We start from the raw sequence: 17,721 nt of genomic DNA, 5'->3' as shown, positions 1-17,721 counted from the left end.
GAATATATTTAAAGACATTAAGGGAAGAGCACCTGGGTAGCTCAGTCAATTGAGCATCCGACTCTTGATTTCAGCTGGTTGAACATCCGACTCGATTTCGGCTCAATTCATCATCTCACGGTAGTGAGATCAAACCCCATGTTGGGCTCCACACTGGGCATGGATTTTCCCCCTCCCTCTGCCCCTTCCTCACTCAAGCACATGCTCACTCGCTCTCCCTCTCCCTCCGTCTCTCTCTCTCTCTCTCTCAAAAAATAAAAATAATGGGGCGCCTGGGTGGCGCAGTCGGTTAAGCGTCCGACTTCAGCCAGGTCACGATCTCGCGGTCCGTGAGTTCGAGCCCCGCGTCAGGCTCTGGGCTGATGGCTCGGAGCCTGGAGCCTGTTTCCGATTCTGTGTCTCCCTCTCTCTCTGCCCCTCCCCCGTTCATGCTCTGTCTCTGTCTGTCCCATAAATAAATAAAAACGTTGAAAAAATAAATAAATAAATAAATAAATAAATAAATAAATAAATAAATAAAAATAAATACATAAAGGGAAATATGAGAGAAATAGAAAATACATAAAAGACCCAAATAAATGGTCTAGCGATAAAAAATCCCCAAAAAATTATACTAGGTGGGATTAATGGCAAATTAGATACTGCACAAGAAGCTGAATATAAAGATGTAACAATAGAAACTATCCAAAACTAAGCACAAAGAGAAGAAAGACTTAAATTTATAAGTTAAAGAGTGCCTTGTTTATGTATAGGAAATATCAGGCAGCCTGCCAGAACTTTAACTAGAGTTTCAGAAAGAGAAATGGTCAGAGAGCAGATACAAAAAATACCTGAAAAATTCCAAAAATTTTCCAAATTTGATGAAAAAGCTATAAAACCACAAATCAACAATAAATCTCAAATAGAAGAAGCATGGGTACATGGGTGGCTCAGTTGGTTAAACATCCAACTTTGGCCCAGGTCATGATCTCATAGTTTGTGTGTTTGAGCCTCTTGTCGGGCTCTGCTGACAGCTCAGAGCCTGGAGCCTGCTTCTGATTCTGTGTCTCCCTCTTTCTGTGTCCCTCCCCTGCTTGCACTCTGTCTCTCTTTCTCAAAAATAAACATTTTTTAAATTAAAAGAAAACCACACCAAAGCACATCATTACCCACCTTACTGAAAAGCAATAAGGAGAAAATCTGAAAATCACAAGAGGGAAAAAAAGTACTTTATATATACAAACTAACAAAGATGACAGCCAAGTTGTCAGAAACGCTCTTCCACTGAAGACAACGGAACAGCATCTTAAAGTGCTGAAAACCAATTATTAACCTAAAATTCATACCTAGTGAGAATATCTTCAAAAACGAGAGTGAAATAGTCTTTCAGACAAAGAAAAGCTGGTAGAATTCATCACCAGCAGATTCACAGTGCAAACAAAGGTAGTTATTCAAGGGGAAAAAAAGATACAGTAAGGGAATTTGGATTTACACAAAGGAATGAAGAACATCTATGGGTAAATATGTGACTACATATAAAAGACTTTTTCTTATTTTTAAACTTTTTAAAAGATAATTGTTTAAAGCAAAAGTAACAAAGTAATTTGGGACTTATAATGTGTAAAATTAGGGGTGCCTGGGTGGCTCAGTTGGTTAAACGTCCAACTTCGGCTCAGGTCATGATCTCATGATTTGTGGGTTCAAGCCCCACATTGGGCTCTTTGCTGATAGCTCAGAGCCTGGAGCCTGCTTTGGATTCTGTCTGTCTGTCTGTCTCTCTCTCTCTGCCCCTGCCCTGCTTGCACTCTGTTTCCCTCAAAAATAAACATTAAAAAATTTTTAAAAATGTGTAAAATTAAAATATGTAATAGCACAAAGGAAAGGAAGGGGAAATGGAAGAATATAAGAATCTTACACAGTGTGTGAAGAATGGTATACTATTTGAAGACAGACTGTGGTAAGCTAGAGATACTACAAACCCAAGAACAAACAGTAGCAAATAAAGAGGTGTATATAGCCAGTCAGCCAAAAGTGGAGACAAAGGCAAATCATACAAAAGCAGTTAATTCAAAAGAAGAAGGAAAATGAAACAGTATGTACAATACAGAGTATCTTGCATTCAGTTTTCTTGGGGTGGGTAGTATAATTACCAAAAAAAAAAAAAATGTCTATAAAGGTCTTGGGAGGGAAGTGATAAAGAAATAAGGGTCGAAAAACACTGAACCTAGATATAGATAGGAACATCTTACATAATGCAAAAGACTGAATATTTCTCCTTAAGATCAGGAGCAAACAAAAATACCTGTTTTCACAGCTTCTATTCAGCACTGAGCTGGAGTTACTAGTCAGCATGAGAAATAAAAGACAAAAGCATAATGCCATCCCTCCCGCAAAAAGCATATACTGGAATGAAGTAAAAAAAAAATTTTAAGATTTATTTATTTTTGAGAGAAAGACAGCAAGTGAGGGAGAGAAGGACGGGACAGAAGATTCAAAGCAGGCTCTACACTGACAGGAGCAAGCCTGATGCACGGCTCGAACTCATGAGCCGTGAGATCATGACCTGAGCCAAAGTCAGCCATTTAACCAACTGAGCCACCCAGGTGCCCCAAGTAAAATGTGTTTTATTCTCAGGTGACATGATCATCTATATAGAAAACCCCAAGGAGGGCTTCCTGCCTGGCTTGGTCGGAAGAGCATATGGCTCTTGATCTGGGGCCATGGGTTTGTGCCCCACGTTGGGTGGGGCGCCTGGGTGGTTCAGTCAGTTAACTCTCTGAATCTTGGTTTCAGCTCGGTTCATGGAATTGAGCTCAAAGAGCTGCGCTGAGTTCTTTGCTGAGAGCATGGAGCCTGCTTGGGATTCTCTCTGCCTCTCCCCTGCTTGCACTCCCTCTCCCTCTCTCTCTCAAATAAACTTAAAAAAAAAAAAAAAAAACTTAATAAAGAAAACCCCAAGTAATCTACAAAAAAAGCTACAAGAACTAATAAGTGAGTTTAAGCAAGATTACTGGACAAACTGAACAAAAATCAATTATATTTCTATATGCTGTCAATGAGCAACTAGAAATTGAATTTTTAAATTAATATCATTTATAGTAACATCAAAAAACCATGAAGTGCTTAAGGATAAATTCAATTAATAGGTAAGAAACACATGGGGTGCCTTGGTGGCTCAGTTGATTGAGCATCCGTCTCTTGATTTCGGCTCAGGTCATGATCCCAGGGTTGTGGGATGGAGCCCAATGTTAGGCTCCGTGTTCAGCGTGGAGCCTGCCTAAAATTCTCTTTCTGTCCCCCACTCACACTGTCTCTCTCAAAAAATAAATTTATGGGTGCCTAGGTGGCTCAGTTGGTTGAGGGTCTGACTTCAGTTTGGGTCATGATCTCATGGTTCATGAGTTCAAGCACCACGTTGGGCTCTCTGCTGTCAGCACAGAACCTGTTTTGGATCTTCTGTCCCTCTCTCTCTCTCTCTCTCTCTCTCTCTCTCTCTCTCTCTCTCTGCCCCTCCTCTGCTTGCATGTTCTCTCTCAAAAATAAACTTAAAAAAAAAAAAAGACTAGAATAACAAAAACAATTTTGAGAAAGAAGGCATTTAGAGGATTTATACTATTTCATTTTAACGTTTATTTATTTTTGGGACAGAGAGAGACAGAGCATGAACGGGGGAGGGGCAGAGAGAGAGGGAGACACAGAATCGGAAACAGGATCCAGGCTCTGAGCCATCAGCCCAGAGCCCGACGCGGGGCTCGAACTCACGGAGTGCGAGATCGTGACCTGGCTGAAGTCGGACGCTTAACCGACTGCGCCACCCAGGCGCCCCTATACTATTTCATTTTAAGACTATACAGCTACAGGAATTTAAGGCACTGTGGTAATATAACAGCAGAGATGTACACACATATATAGTCAGCTGATTAGGTAATGAAGGTGCCAAGATAATTCAGTTGGGAAGAGATAGTTCAACAACTGGTACTGGGATAATTGTGTATCTGTACTAAATAAAGTGAGCTTTATTTGTTTATTTTTTAGTGTTTATTTTTGAGACAGATAGAGTGGGGAGGGGCACAGAGAGAGGGAGACACAGAATCTGAAGCAGGCTCTAGACTCTGAGCTGTCAGCACAGAGCCTGACGTGGGGCTCAAACTCATGAACCGTGAGATCATGACCTGAGCCGAAGTCGGATGGACACATAACTGACTGAGCCACCCAGGCGCCCCAAATGAGCTTTATTTTTACCCACACGATATATCAAAAGTAAATTGTAGGCCTAACCATAAAAAGCTAAAACTACAAAATTTCTAGAAAAAAAAAATAGAAAATCTTTGTGTCCTTGGGTTGGATAACTACTTATATGGACACAAAAAGCGAAAGAAAAATTGTTACCAAATTTGAAATATTTTGCTCCTCAAACAACACTTTGAGTAAATGAAAAGACAAGCCACAGATTGGGAGAAAAGATTTGCTGATTGCCTATTTGTTAAAGGACTTGAATCCACCATAAAGAGCTCTCACAACTCAATAAGAAGACAACAACCTGATTTTTAAGTGAGCAAAAGATTTGAACAGATACTTTATCAAAGAAGATAGATCAATGGAAAATAAAGGCATTAAAAAAATTACCACTACTCATTTGGAAAAGGAAAAAATAAAACCGTAACGAGAACCCCCTCTACCCACTTAGAAGGCTAGAATTTTAGAAACTGACAGTACCTGGTGTTTCCAAGAATGTGGAGGAACTAGAACTCTTAACAGTTGCTGGTAGGAATGGAAATTGGTACCATCCTTTTGGAAAACGGTATGACCATGTCTTATAAGTTTAAACATAAATTTTCCATATGACCCAGCATCCCACTTCTACATGTTTATGAGAGAAATGAAAATGTGTCCACACATGGGGCACCTGGGTGGCTCAGTTAGTTGAGTGTCCGACTGCAGCTCAGGTCATGATCTCACAGCTTGTGAGTTTGAGCCCAGAGTTGGGCTCTGTTGCTGACAGCCCAGAGCCTGGAACCTGCTTCGGATTCTGTGTCTCCCTCCCTCCTTCCCTCCGTCAATCTCTCTCTCTCTCTCTCTCTCTCTCTCTCTCTCCCTCTCTCCCTCCCTCCCCCACGCTCGTGCTTTCTCTCTCTCTTTCTCTCTGTCTATCCATCTCATAAGTAAACATCAGGGGCACCTGGGTGGCTCTCTTGGTTAGGTGTCTGACTTCGGCTCAGGTCACAGTCTCACGGTTCGTGGGTTTGAGCCCTGCGTAAGGCTCTTTGCTGACGGCTCTGAGCCTGGAGCCTTCTTTGGATTCTGTGTCCCGATCTCTCTCTGCCCCTCCCCACTTGTGCTCTGTGTCTCTCTCAAAAATAAATAAACACATAAAATAAATAAACATTTTAAAAAATGAGAAAAGAAAATATGTCCACACAAAAGATTGTACTTGGATGTTAATAGTAGTTTTATTCATAATAGCCCCAAATTGGAAATAATCCAACTGTTCACCAGCTGGTAAATGGGTAATAAAAATGTATATCCATACCACAGTATAGTATTCAGCCATGAAAGGAAATGAATTGCCAATACATGAACAATATGGATGAATCTCCAATCATGCTAAATGAAATAAATCCAACACAAATGACTATATACTGTATGCTTCCAGTTATATGAAATTCTAGAAAAAGCAAAAATGTTAGTGTTAGGAAGTTGACCACTGGTGACCAGGGGTTAAGAAAAGGCTATTGACTTTAAGCAAAGGGCTCGAAGGAACTTTAGGAAGGAAGATGGAAATGTTCTATATTATGATTGTGGTAGTGCTTATGCAGCTGTATACATTCATGAAAATTCATGGGAGTGCACACTAAATTGTTGGATTTTTTGTATGTAGATACAATAAATAACAGTAAATCACTGAAGTAGATTTTTTTGAGTTAGATACTATCTTCTTTGGCTGAAGAGAAAATTGGCCTTTAGGATCTGAAACTCTGACTCACTAAGAGGGATACATCTTATGACCCTAGTAATATAAATAAAGTCATTTCATTTCTGTTTCAGAGACGGAGGAGATGGGTGATGAAGAAGTTTTCTCCTGGTTGAAGTGTGCAAAGGGGCAGTCCCATGAACCAGAGAATCTCATGCCTACACAGATTATCCCTGGCACAGGTAAGGGAGTTCTTTTTTTTTTTTTTTTTTTAAAGTTTATTTCTTTTGAGAGAGAGAAAGAGTATGCAAGCAGGAGAGGGGCAGAGAGAGAGAGAGAATCCCAAGCAGGCTCTGCCCTGCCAGTGCAGAGCCCAACTTGGGGCTTGATCCTATGAACTGTGAGATCCTGACCTGAGTGGAAATCAAGAGTTAGATGCTTAAATGACTGAGCTGCCCAGGCACCCAAAGGAGTTTTTTTTTAAATTTGATCAAAGAGTGGCTCCTGGCTGACTCAGTCAGAGGAGCATGTGGCTGTCGATCTTGGGGTCATGAGTTCGAGCCTCACATTGGGTATTGAGATTACTTGAATAAAAAAACTTAAAAAATAAATAAGTAAATAAATAGGGGCACCTGGTTGGCTCACTCAGTTAAGTGTCTCACTCTTGGTTTAAGCTCAGGTCCTGATTTCTGGGGTTCGTGGGATCAAGCTGCGCATCCGGCTTTGCTCTGACAGCAGGAAGCTTGCTTGAGATTTTCTCTCTCCTTCTCTCTCTGTTCCTCTCCCACTTGCACACTCTATCTCAGAATAAATAAACCTTAAAAAATATTTTTAAGCAAAGAAAAAATAAAAATACATAAATTTGGTGGAAAAAAAGTTTTTTATTTAGTTGAGGTTTAATTCATATATCATAAGATCTGGTAAAATGGTTTTATCTCAGCCTGATTTTTGTTAAGCTTCCCCAGATTTTTCTGAGTATTTGAATCTTCAGATATGTGTTAGATTCTATGCAGCCATTGCACACACTATGCCTCACCTTTCAGGTTAGAGAAGTTGGTTACTTTTCTACATAACATTTTACATTCCTGTGGTTGGCAGGACCAGAATAGAAAAAAGTCCCACATGCTTCCAGAAAGACCTTTGCTTTTAGGCTTGTAAAAATCCAGCTGAAGGTAAGCAAACCTTTTGAATCCATGAAGGCAGCCTATGAATGGTCATGTTTATGTCACTATTGAAATCATTATTTCAATGATTCCTCCAAAAAATGTGTTTTCACCTTCCATACTTACAATAACACACATTGAAGATGATCAATCTACTGCCTATATTCTCCTCCAGTGTGACAGAGGGCACTCGTTGAATCCTTTATACCCTAGCGCTTCCAAGCAGAGGGGCTCCCTCAGGGCACTGGTAGGATGCTTGCTCCCTACTGATCTAAGCATTGGTTAAATGTTCACTTTAAGTTTACATTGGTCTACTTTTTCCCCACTTTTCCTTTTTTTTTTTTTTTTTAGATATAAGTTAAAGTATATAAATCTCACGTGTACAATTTAAAATGTTTACATGGTCGGGAAGCCTGGGTGGCTCAGTGGGTTGAGCGTCTGACTTCAGCTCAGGTCATGATCTCATGGTTCGTGAGTTTGGGCCCTGCATCGGGCTCTTTGCTGACAGCTCAGAGCCTGGAGCTTGCTTTGGATTCTGTGTTTCCCTCTCTCTCTGCCCCTCCCCCACTCACGCTGTCTCTTTCCGTCAAAAATAAAGAAAACTAATTTAAAAAAATTAAAATGGGGGGCGCCTGTGTGGCTCAGTTGGTTAAGCGTCCGACTTCAGCTCAGGTCATGATCTCGCGGTCGGTGAGTTCGAGCCCCGCGTCAGGCTCTGTGCTGACAGCTCAGAGCCTGGAGCCTGCTTCGGATTCTGTGTCTCCCTCTCTCTCTGACCCTCCCCTGTTCATGCTCTGTCTCTCTCTGTCTCAAAAATAAATAAACATTAAAAAAAAAAATTAAAATGTTTTACATGCTCTTGAACGGAAGGGAATCTACCCCCTAGAGTTTCTCCTGCAAGACACCTTAATATTTACTGTAACAGGGAGAGAGTGTAACTTGTTAAGAGTACACAGAACTTTAGGCTAGTTATACTTGGGTTAAAGTATTAGTACTTCCATTTACCAACTATATGTATTTGAGAAATGATGTTCTCTGAGTATCAGTTTCATCATCAAAAATTGAGAGTATGGGGTGCTTGGCTGGTTCATTTGGTGGAGTATGAGACTCTTGATCTTGGGGTTGTGCGTTCAAGTCCCACATTGGCTGTAGAAATTATTTAAAAACTAAAATCCTTAGGGGCACATATCTAGCTCAGTTGGTAGTGTATGGCACTCCTTATTTTTATTTTTTTAATGTTTATTAATTTTTGAGAGATGGAGACAGAGCATGAGCGGGGAAGGGACAGAGAGAGAGGGAGACATAGAATCTAAAGCAGGCTCCAGGCTCTGAGCTGTCAGCACAGAGCCCAGCGCAGGCTCGAACTCACAAATGGTGAGATCATGACTTGAACTGAAGTCTGATGCTGATTGACAGAGCCACACTGGTGCCCCACACATGGGCCTCTTAATCTCAGGTTTGTGAGTTCAAGCCCCATGTTGGGTGTGGAGCCTGCTTAAAAAATGAACTTAAGAAAATAGTCTTTTTGTTGTTGTTGTTAAGTTTGTTTATTTCGAGAGAAAATGGGAGAGGGGCAGAGAGAGAGAGAGAGAGAGAGAGAGAGAGAGAAAGAAAGAATCCCAAGCAGGCTCCACAGTCAGCACCAGAGCCAGACTCGGGGCTCCATCCCATAAACTGTGAGATCACAACCTGAGCCAAAATCAAGAGTCAGACACTTAACCGACTGAGTCACATAGGTGCCCTAATAAATAATATCTTTTAAAAAATGTTGAGGGTAATAGCTGCCACCTCATTGAAATGTGGGTAAGGATTGAGGAAGATAATGTAAATGAGATCGTTAGCACAATATCTGGCACATAAAACATTCTGAGGCTTCTGTTGCTCTCTTTCTCCCAGCTCTTTACAATATTGGAGACATGGTACATGCTGCCCGGGGCAAGTGGGGAATAAAAGCAAACTGCCCTTGTATTAGTCGGCAGAACAAATCTGTGTTGAGACCTGCTGTCACCAATGGGATGTCACAGGTAAAGTGGTATGTGTGGGTATGAATGAGAGAAACTTCTCTTCTTAGTACCAGGAAATGCCCCATTTTCACCTGTGTTGTCCTAGGCTACTGTAGGATTCCTGAGGAATTAGGGGATGGAGAAGCCTATCTAGAGAGAACCCCCAAAAAGTTACTCAAGGGATTTTAATTCCCTCCAGCTGGTATGAGTTTCTCTTCATTTGTCTTTAAAACCAATTCAGGCTGGGTTGATAAGTAGCACAATGAGATTCTTTTCATCTTGTCAAGATTTATACCTCAGGATCCTTGTATAGGTGAAGAGTATAGAAAAGGTTAACAGGAAGGCAGTCCAATATGTGTGCATGGTCCCTGTCCTTGTCATGTTAGGTACTGAGGACAGAAATATGAAGATTGGCCTGCTGAGCTGGGATCATTCTACTCTGAAAACAATCCCAAGCCTCCAGAGAGGCAGTGGTTTGCTCATTGCTCTATCAGAGGTGGAGGTCATTCCGGTTTGATGGTAACTGTTTTGAACAAGAGGCCGTTTTAAACACACACGCACGCGCGCACACACATACACACACACACACACACAGCTAACTTGCTTATATTTGGAGTGCTTTCCAGGAACACTACTAATTCATGGTCTGTAGGAGGTACAGGAATTAAGGCTGAGGGATCTCAAGATATATTTTCAATAGAGTTGACATATTAGAGCAAATCATGTGGAAAATTCAGTAATAGAATAGTAAACATTTATGGAACATTTATGTATGCCAAACACTCTACTAAGCTTTTTGCATATACTATCTCATTTAATCCTCAGAACAGCTTTATGAGGTCACATTTTAATCATCGGTTTACCATTGCAGAAACTGAGCCTCAGGCATGCTAAATAAATATATTTTAATATTTTAAAATAAATTGTATTATTTATTTTTATGTTCACTGATCTTTTCACAGAACCAAGCATAGTTTCTGTCATGTTGTAGGACTCCTTAAATATGTGTTAAATTAATCAATGAATGAAATAGTTTTTGAGACAGTTTCAGGTTGTTTTCCCAGACTTTTTTAGTGTCAGTAGCCCTTGCTATGTGTTTGTTTGTTTTTTTTCCTACACAAGAACAGCACTCTAACCATGTTGGCCTTCTGTGCTTTAGCTCCCTAGCATAAACCCTAGTGCCTCTTCTGGAAATGAAACCACTTTCTCAGGCGGAGGAGGAACTGCAGCAGTAACAACATCAGAGACTGACCATGTTCCCAAAGCTGACAGCACTGACATCAGATCTGATGAGTCTCTGAAAGCAGATAGTTCGACTTCAAATAGCAATAGTGAGCTAAAAACCATCAGGCCCCCTTGCCCTGACACAGCCCCCCCCTCATCTGCCCTGCACTGGTTGGCGGATTTAGCAACTCAGAAGGCTAAAGAAGAAACAAAAGGTGAGATGAACACAAGCCTCTGCCCTGCCTTTAGGTGGAACCTGGACTTATTCCCGGATTCTTCAAACTCACACATGACCATCCACGTTTATGAAACATGATGCTTGCTTTCTCTGGGTAATCACATAAAATGAGGGAGTTGCTTTCAATATTTTTGCAGAAGTGGAGCTTTTTTAAAAAAGACACATGCCTGGGTACCTGAGTGGCTCAGTTGGTAGAGCATCCGATTCTTGATCTCAGGGTGATGAGTTCAAGCCCCACATTGGGCGTGGAGTCTACTTTTAAGAAAATAAAACATAAAACTTCAAAAGAAAAGGCACATGCCTGGGCTGTACCCCAGACCTCTTTAGTCAGAATTGATAGGAGATTTTTATTAACCTTCCAGGTGGTTCTGTTACGCAGCCAGGGTTGATTTTCCATGGGCCCAAGAGTTGCCTGGGGAATTATTATAAATAGAGATTCCTGGGCCCCACCAGAACTGTTAAATGACATTCTCTTAGAGTACAAACAGGAATCTCCATTTTTAGTAAACACTCCAGGTGATTCCAGTACAAGTATTCTGAAGACCCCCTTGCAGAAACACTATGTTAGAAAGTGAGGGAGATGAAAGATGGATTGGAACAAAAGGAAATTTGAAATCCAGATCTGATAAAGGAAGGAAGAAGTAGGAGACCTTCTCCTTGGCCATGATCCTGCTATAGTCATAACCTTGTCAAGGTTGGCCTGGACAAACTGTATGTAGTTTGTGGACCAGGGAAGGGGAAAGTCCTCCTCCCCTCTTGGCTCATTTTTAGGAGTCATTTGCTTGCTGGGTATTACTTGTCATGCCTAATGCTATTCCTGGTTATGTCCTTACAGAAGCAGGGTCCCTGAGGTCGGTGCTCAGTAAAGAGTCTCATTCACCCTTTGGGCTGGACTCGTTCAACTCCACTGCAAAGGTCTCTCCATTGACTCCAAAGCTTTTTAACAGTCTGTTACTGGGTCCCACTGCCTCCAACAACAAAACCGAAGGCTCTAGCCTTCGAGACCTCCTTCACTCCGGACCCGGAAAGCTTCCTCAAGCCCCCTTGGACACAGGCATACCCTTCCCCCCGGTCTTCTCTACATCCTCAGCAGTAAGTGTCCTTTCTACAACTCTAGCCTTTGCTGCTTTTCCAAGGAAGAGCCATCAGAGATCTGATAACTGGATTAGAGTATATATGGGTAACTTGTGTTATCTGTGTTGTCTGTCCAACTGACAAGTTATTTACATCGCGTTTGGGAAATGTTTGAGATCCGTTTAAATAGTGAACCTTTTGTGCCATGTTAAGAAGTCAATAGGGGTTGGGGCGCCTGGGTGGCGCAGTCGGTTAAGCGTCCGACCTCAGCCAGGTCACGATCTCGCGGTCCGTGGGTTCGAGCCCCGCGTCGGGCTCTGGGCTGATGGCTCAGAGCCTGGAGCCTGTTTCCGATTCTGTGTCTCCCTCTCTCTCTGCCCCTCCCCCGTTCATGCTGTGTCTCTCTCTGTCCCAAAAATAAATAAACGTTGAAAAAAAAATTAAAAAAAAAAAAAAAGAAGTCAATAGGGGCGCCTGGGTGGCTTGGTCGGTTAAGCGTCCGACTTCGGCTCAGGTCATGATCTCACGGTCCGTGAGTTCGAGCCCCGCATCGGGCTCTGCTGACAGCTCAGAGCCTGGAGCCTGTTTCAGATTCTGTGTCTCCCTCTCTATCTGCCCCTCCCCTGTTCATGCTCTGTCTCTCTCTATCTCAAAAATAAATAAATGTTAAAAAAAATTTTTTTTTTTTAAAAAAGAAGTCAATAGAAATTGAGACATTGAAATTTTCAGTCAGCAGGAATCACTATTTTCTTGACAATAACAGGCATTATTATTTTTTTTAACCTAGACAGTACATTCATACTGCCTTTTCTTGGATATCTATAATAGACACCTAAACCTAACACATCTAAGACCACATGCCTGATCTTCTGCGTATAAGCCTCCTTCTCCTGTAGTTTCCTCTCTTGGTCATGAGCATCTGCATTCTTCCAGTTGCTTGGCCAAAAATCTTGGAGTCATTTGGGACTCCCCTCTCTCATATTTCCTATCTAATCTGCCAGCACATCCTTTTAGTCTGATCTTTAAAATGTATGCAGGGGCACCTCAGTGGCTCAGCCATTTGAGCGTCCAGCTCTCAATTTCAGCTCAGGTCGTGATCCCAGGGTCATGGAATCGAGCCCTGCATCAAGCTCTGTGCTGAGCATGGAACCTGCTTAAGATTTTCTCTCTTTCCTTTTGCCCCTCTCGCTCGCTCTCTCTGTCTCCCTCTGTCTCTCTCAAATAAAAAATAACATGTATTCAGAGTCCACCCATTTCTCATTAGCTCCACCACTTCCTCTCTGGTCTGAGCCAACATCCTCTCTTGCCTGCATGTTTGCAGTAAACTTCTTACAGGTCTCCTTTATTTCTTCCCTTTTCCACTCTATAGTCTATTGTCAATACAGCAGCTTGAGTGGTTCTTTTTAAATATGAGTGGTTTCGTTGACATGATTTTTGTTAGCTCTGCTGAAAATCCTTCAAGGGCTTCCTATTTCTCTGATAATATAAACAGAATCCTTTCAGTAGACAATAATGCTCTAGCTTTATCTGTGCAAGACTTCTTCCTTGCACTTCTTTGACTTCACCCACCACTTTCCTTGTTCACTCTGCTCTGACCACACCCACCTTCTTACTGACCGTGACCAGGCAAGAATCCCTCTTCAGAGCCTTTGCGCTTACCCTTTTCTTCCAGTTGGAACTCTCTTTGCCATGTAACCATATGCTTGCTTCATCATTAATTTCATCTCCCTTCTGAAATGTCACGTCCTGTAGGCCTTCTTAAACCACCCTTTGTAAAATCCATCACAGCTCCATCCTCCATATCTGTTTTGTCTGCACTTACTATTTTTTCCATAGCATTCATTACCATGATTGATTTGTTGTCTGTCTTCCCTTTCCTTAAAAGATTTTTGACTGTTTTATTCACTGCTGTATCACTAGTGCCACAGTGTTTGATACATAGTAGGTATTCGGTAAGCATTTACTGAATGAATGAATTCACAAGATAAAAATTTAAATGATGTAGTGAAAAGTCTCCTTCCCATCATCATCTCCCAGCCACTTGTTTTCTTTTCTGCAGGTCAGTCATTGTATGGTTTTTTTCCTCCTTTTTTTACTCAGATGCTCTACACCTTGCTTTTCTGTTTTTAGTGTGTATTGTCTTAGAGATTTCAAACAAGTACATAAATATATTTCTCATTCTATTTTATAATTAGTGGCTAAAATTCAGTGAGCTGTGGATGGTTGAGCCATGTATGAGTGGGTTATTTGTTTCTTTTGCATTAGTGACTTGAAAAAATTACTTTTGGCTCTCTTTTATATGTACTTGCTCTGACCTTCAGTTCTCCTTTTTCTTTTTTGATTTTCCCAGGAAGTTCTATGATTACATGTACTTTGTAGAGATAATAATTAGTGATACTTCAGACTTAGGAATACTTCAAGCTTTTTATAAAAGCCCTCTCGGGGCGCCTGGGTGGCGCAGTCGGTTGAGCGTCCGACTTCAGCCAGGTCACGATCTCGCGGCCCGTGAGTTCGAGCCCCGCGTCAGGCTCTGGGCTGATGGCTCAGAGCCTGGAGCCTGTTTCCGATTCTGTGTCTCCCTCTCTCTCTGCCCCTCCCCCATTCATGCTCTGTCTCTCTCTGTCCCAAAAATAAATAAACGTTGAAAAAAAAAAAATTAAAAAAAAAATAAAAGCCCTCTCAGTTCTGTGACATTAGGTATGTCACTTTGATTTTTGAGCCTGGTGATTTCATCACCTGGAACGTGTGAGAGATTCTCAGTGGGGTGATAAGCAAGGGAAGAATTGAACATTAGGAGACTACTTTCAGAATATTTAGTTCCTTTTGAATACTTTCATTTACCACTTTTTTGGGGTATACTCCCTGGTTAAAAAACAAACAAACAAAAAACCACTGCCTTGGCACCTGGGTGGCTCCGTTGTTAAGTGTCCAATTTTGACCCAGGTCATGATCTCATAATTCGTGAGTTCAAGCCCCGCGTCGGGCTCTGTGCTGACAGCTCAGAGCCTGGAGCCTGCTTTGGATTCTGTGTCTCCGTCTCTCTCTACCCCTGCCCCGCTTGCACTCTGACCCCCTCTCTCTCTCAAAAATAAAAATAAACATTAAAAGAAATAAAAAACACTGCCTTGATAAGTCACTTTATTGTTTAGTTGAAGTATCCTTGGGCATGCTAGACAGAAAAAAATTTATAAGCCTCAAAGTAAATAATCTTTTTCACTCAGTTAAAGCATTTTGTGATCCTTGTGGTCCACATGCAAATCCTTAATACAAGGCTGGATGGTAAAGACATTTCTTAGGTCTCTAGGCTCTTGAGGCAGATGCGATCTTTGCATACTTTTCTTGCATAAATGTAAAGCATAGTATAAAAGATGGAAATTTAAGATACTGACTTCATAAACCCCCATTCAATTACAAAAAGTATCTCAGAAAAAAAAAAAAAAGTATCTCAGAAACGTTTGTGAAACTTAATCAGGTAAGTCATAACTCCTTCTTGTGAGTACAGTTGTGAGACAGTTTTTTGAATGCTCTTCTCATGGTGCCTCATTCATACTTACCTGATAGAATTGTATCTGGCAGGGAGTGAAGAACAAGGCCAGCCTACCCAACTTCCTTGACCACATCATTGCCTCAGTGGTAGAAAATAAGAAAACCTCAGATGCTGCAAAGCGGGCCTGTAACTTGACTGATACCCAAAAGGAAGTGAAGGAGATGGTGATGGGGTTGAATGTGCTGGACCCCCATACATCTCACTCCTGGCTCTGTGATGGCCGACTTCTGTGTCTTCATGACCCCAGCAACAAAAACAATTGGAAGATCTTCCGGGAATGTTGGAAGCAAGGCCAGGTAAGTAAGGATAAGTAGCTACCAGGACCAGCTGGCTGCTTGCCCACCACAACTACAACAATAGTTTCAATTCTGTCTAGGAGATTTTTTGACAGGGAGATTGAGACATAGTAAGTTCACCGAAAACTTCCTTGCTACTTCGATTTTACTTGGATTTAAAAAAATCAGAAGATTCCTAAAAATATATTGTGGTTCCTTCTATTTCTAAGCTCTATAGGTCTGCATTCTGAAAAGGGTAGTTGAAATTTCTGGGAAGTGGTGATCTGGCATTAATGACACTTTTAGAGGAAAATCCTTAAGTGTGATAGGGGTAAGGTGAAGGTGGGTAGAAATGGGTAGTACTTTTCTAGGTAAATGTTCCAAGTCTGCACAAATTTGGATGATAGTGTGATAACACTTCCTAATTTTTATACTTTAGCAGGTGCTTGAAAAACGGGGAGGTTATGGAATTGTCTGGATAGTTCTTCATTCTCACTGTGAGGAAGTATTCTCAAAGTTGCATTAGTCAGCTTTTTGTCCTCTCACCTCAAAATAGTGGTAGATACCAGAGCAACAGAAGTAATTTCTGTAGCATGCTTCCCAGCATGAAACTCAAAAATTATAATGGAGAAGTGGTTTCCATTTCCTGCACCTGACATGTTGAAACCTATAGATTCTGAAGCTGGGACAGAACAGTAAATCATCATGAAGAAGAGGTTGTCCTCAGGAAACCTATCCTGTCCTTGAGCTCTGAGCTAAAAAGTATTTCCTAAATGGTTCTGATTGGCATATTTTGTTTCCACAGCCAGTGTTGGTTTCAGGGGTACATAAAAAGCTCAAGTCTGAACTCTGGAAGCCAGAAGCCTTTAGCCAGGAATTTGGAGACCAAGATGTGGACTTAGTGAACTGCAGGAACTGTGCTATAATTTCCGATGTGAAAGTTCGGGATTTCTGGGATGGCTTTGAGATCATATGCAGTAAGTAGTTTTGATGACGGCAGACTGGAAAGGAAGTCCAGCTCTGCCCTTGGACACAAATCATACCCCCTTGGCGGGGGGACAGTCTGTCTTGGTGCCAACCAAGCTAGCTCTCCTGGCAATCATTGGCTCCCAGAGCACACCTGGGCTTAAGCACCTTCTCCCATGGGTTGTGTGGAGCACTTTCACTCTTGAGGCTGGAATTCTTGTGAGATGGAAAAATATAGCATGTGTTAAATAAAGCAGTGGGCGAGGAAAACAAAGCTCACCTAGTCCATTAGGATGGGTTACAAGTGTGAAAATAAGTTAGTCTCCTAAAACTTGTAGTCTTTGGAAAACCAGGCAGCAGCCAAACAAGCAGATTGTGGGAGTGCTGTCTGTCTTTCAGAGCGATTAAGATCAGAAGATGGGCAGCCTATGGTGCTTAAACTCAAGGACTGGCCTCCTGGGGAAGATTTTCGAGACATGATGCCCACAAGGTTAGTGAACTACAGTAGGTCATCTTGAGACCCTGTGCCTTGCTGAAGCAGCACAAAGTAATGATAGAAAAGTGGACTTTGCCTCTTTGCTTTTTTCCCTCTTAACAAGCTAAGTCATCTTTCCTGATCTTCTGTAGGTTTGAAGATCTGATGGAGAATCTTCCTCTGCCAGAGTACACCAAACGAGATGGCAGGCTCAATCTGGCTTCTAGGCTACCCAGCTACTTTGTAAGGCCCGATCTGGGCCCCAAGATGTACAATGCCTATGGTATGAAGAAGCCAAAGCCGTAATTGCCCTTTTGGGACACTACTGTTCCCCATTTCACCTATAGAGGGAGATATTTAGTCAAGGTCCTGTGTAGAGCTAATAGAGCACAAAGTGACAGGTGCTAAAGAATTTAACAGTAGCCATAATGGTTTGAGGTTTGTTTGTTTGTTTGTTTGTTAAGATTTTTTTTATTTTTAAGTAATCTTTATACCCATTATGGGGCTTGAACTTACAACCCTGAGATCAAGAGTCACATGCTCTACCAACTGAGCCAGGCACAGGCCCCAGGGTGGATTTAAATGCGATGGCTTTTGTCATACTGATTTGTATCACATCTATACTTTGTATATCTACAATAATTAGAAAGTTTCCTCTCAAACATTCTGTGCAAGAAGACATGATTCTTAGTTTTTAAGAACCTTGATAAAATAACAGTGAAGAAGACAGAGTTCCATATCACCCAGCAAGCTCTTTGTGAAGTCACAATAAGGCCATAAATCACTGTGAAAGCCAATTCTCATTTGTATGTCAGTAATGCACATATCTGTTTTGCTTTTAAAGGAAAGATTGTTGGGGTGCCTGG

The 17,721-nt window shown here is 41.6% G+C and overlaps 1 protein-coding gene across 2 annotated transcripts in view; it reads left to right on the top strand.

The window, feature by feature from the left end:
* Positions 1-17,721, top strand: part of KDM3B (lysine demethylase 3B) — a 70,781-nt gene that overhangs the window by 45,290 nt on the left and 7,770 nt on the right. For both annotated transcript variants that reach the window (XM_086702967.1, XM_086702963.1), the window contains 8 exons: positions 6,025-6,132; positions 8,950-9,077; positions 10,216-10,495; positions 11,354-11,610; positions 15,169-15,435; positions 16,220-16,391; positions 16,780-16,870; positions 17,008-17,138. In XM_086702967.1, the coding sequence (XP_086559093.1) occupies positions 6,025-6,132; positions 8,950-9,077; positions 10,216-10,495; positions 11,354-11,610; positions 15,169-15,435; positions 16,220-16,391; positions 16,780-16,870; positions 17,008-17,138 (1,434 nt within the window). The remainder of the gene's footprint in view (positions 1-6,024; positions 6,133-8,949; positions 9,078-10,215; positions 10,496-11,353; positions 11,611-15,168; positions 15,436-16,219; positions 16,392-16,779; positions 16,871-17,007; positions 17,139-17,721) is intronic.

This window comes from Puma concolor, chromosome A1 (assembly GCF_028749965.1).
Source record: "Puma concolor isolate L17-30 chromosome A1, mPumCon1.1.hap2, whole genome shotgun sequence".
In the NCBI taxonomy this organism is placed as follows: domain Eukaryota; kingdom Metazoa; phylum Chordata; class Mammalia; order Carnivora; family Felidae; genus Puma; species Puma concolor.
Note: the sequence above shows the minus strand (reverse complement) of the source record. Positions and strands in the feature narration are given on the sequence as shown.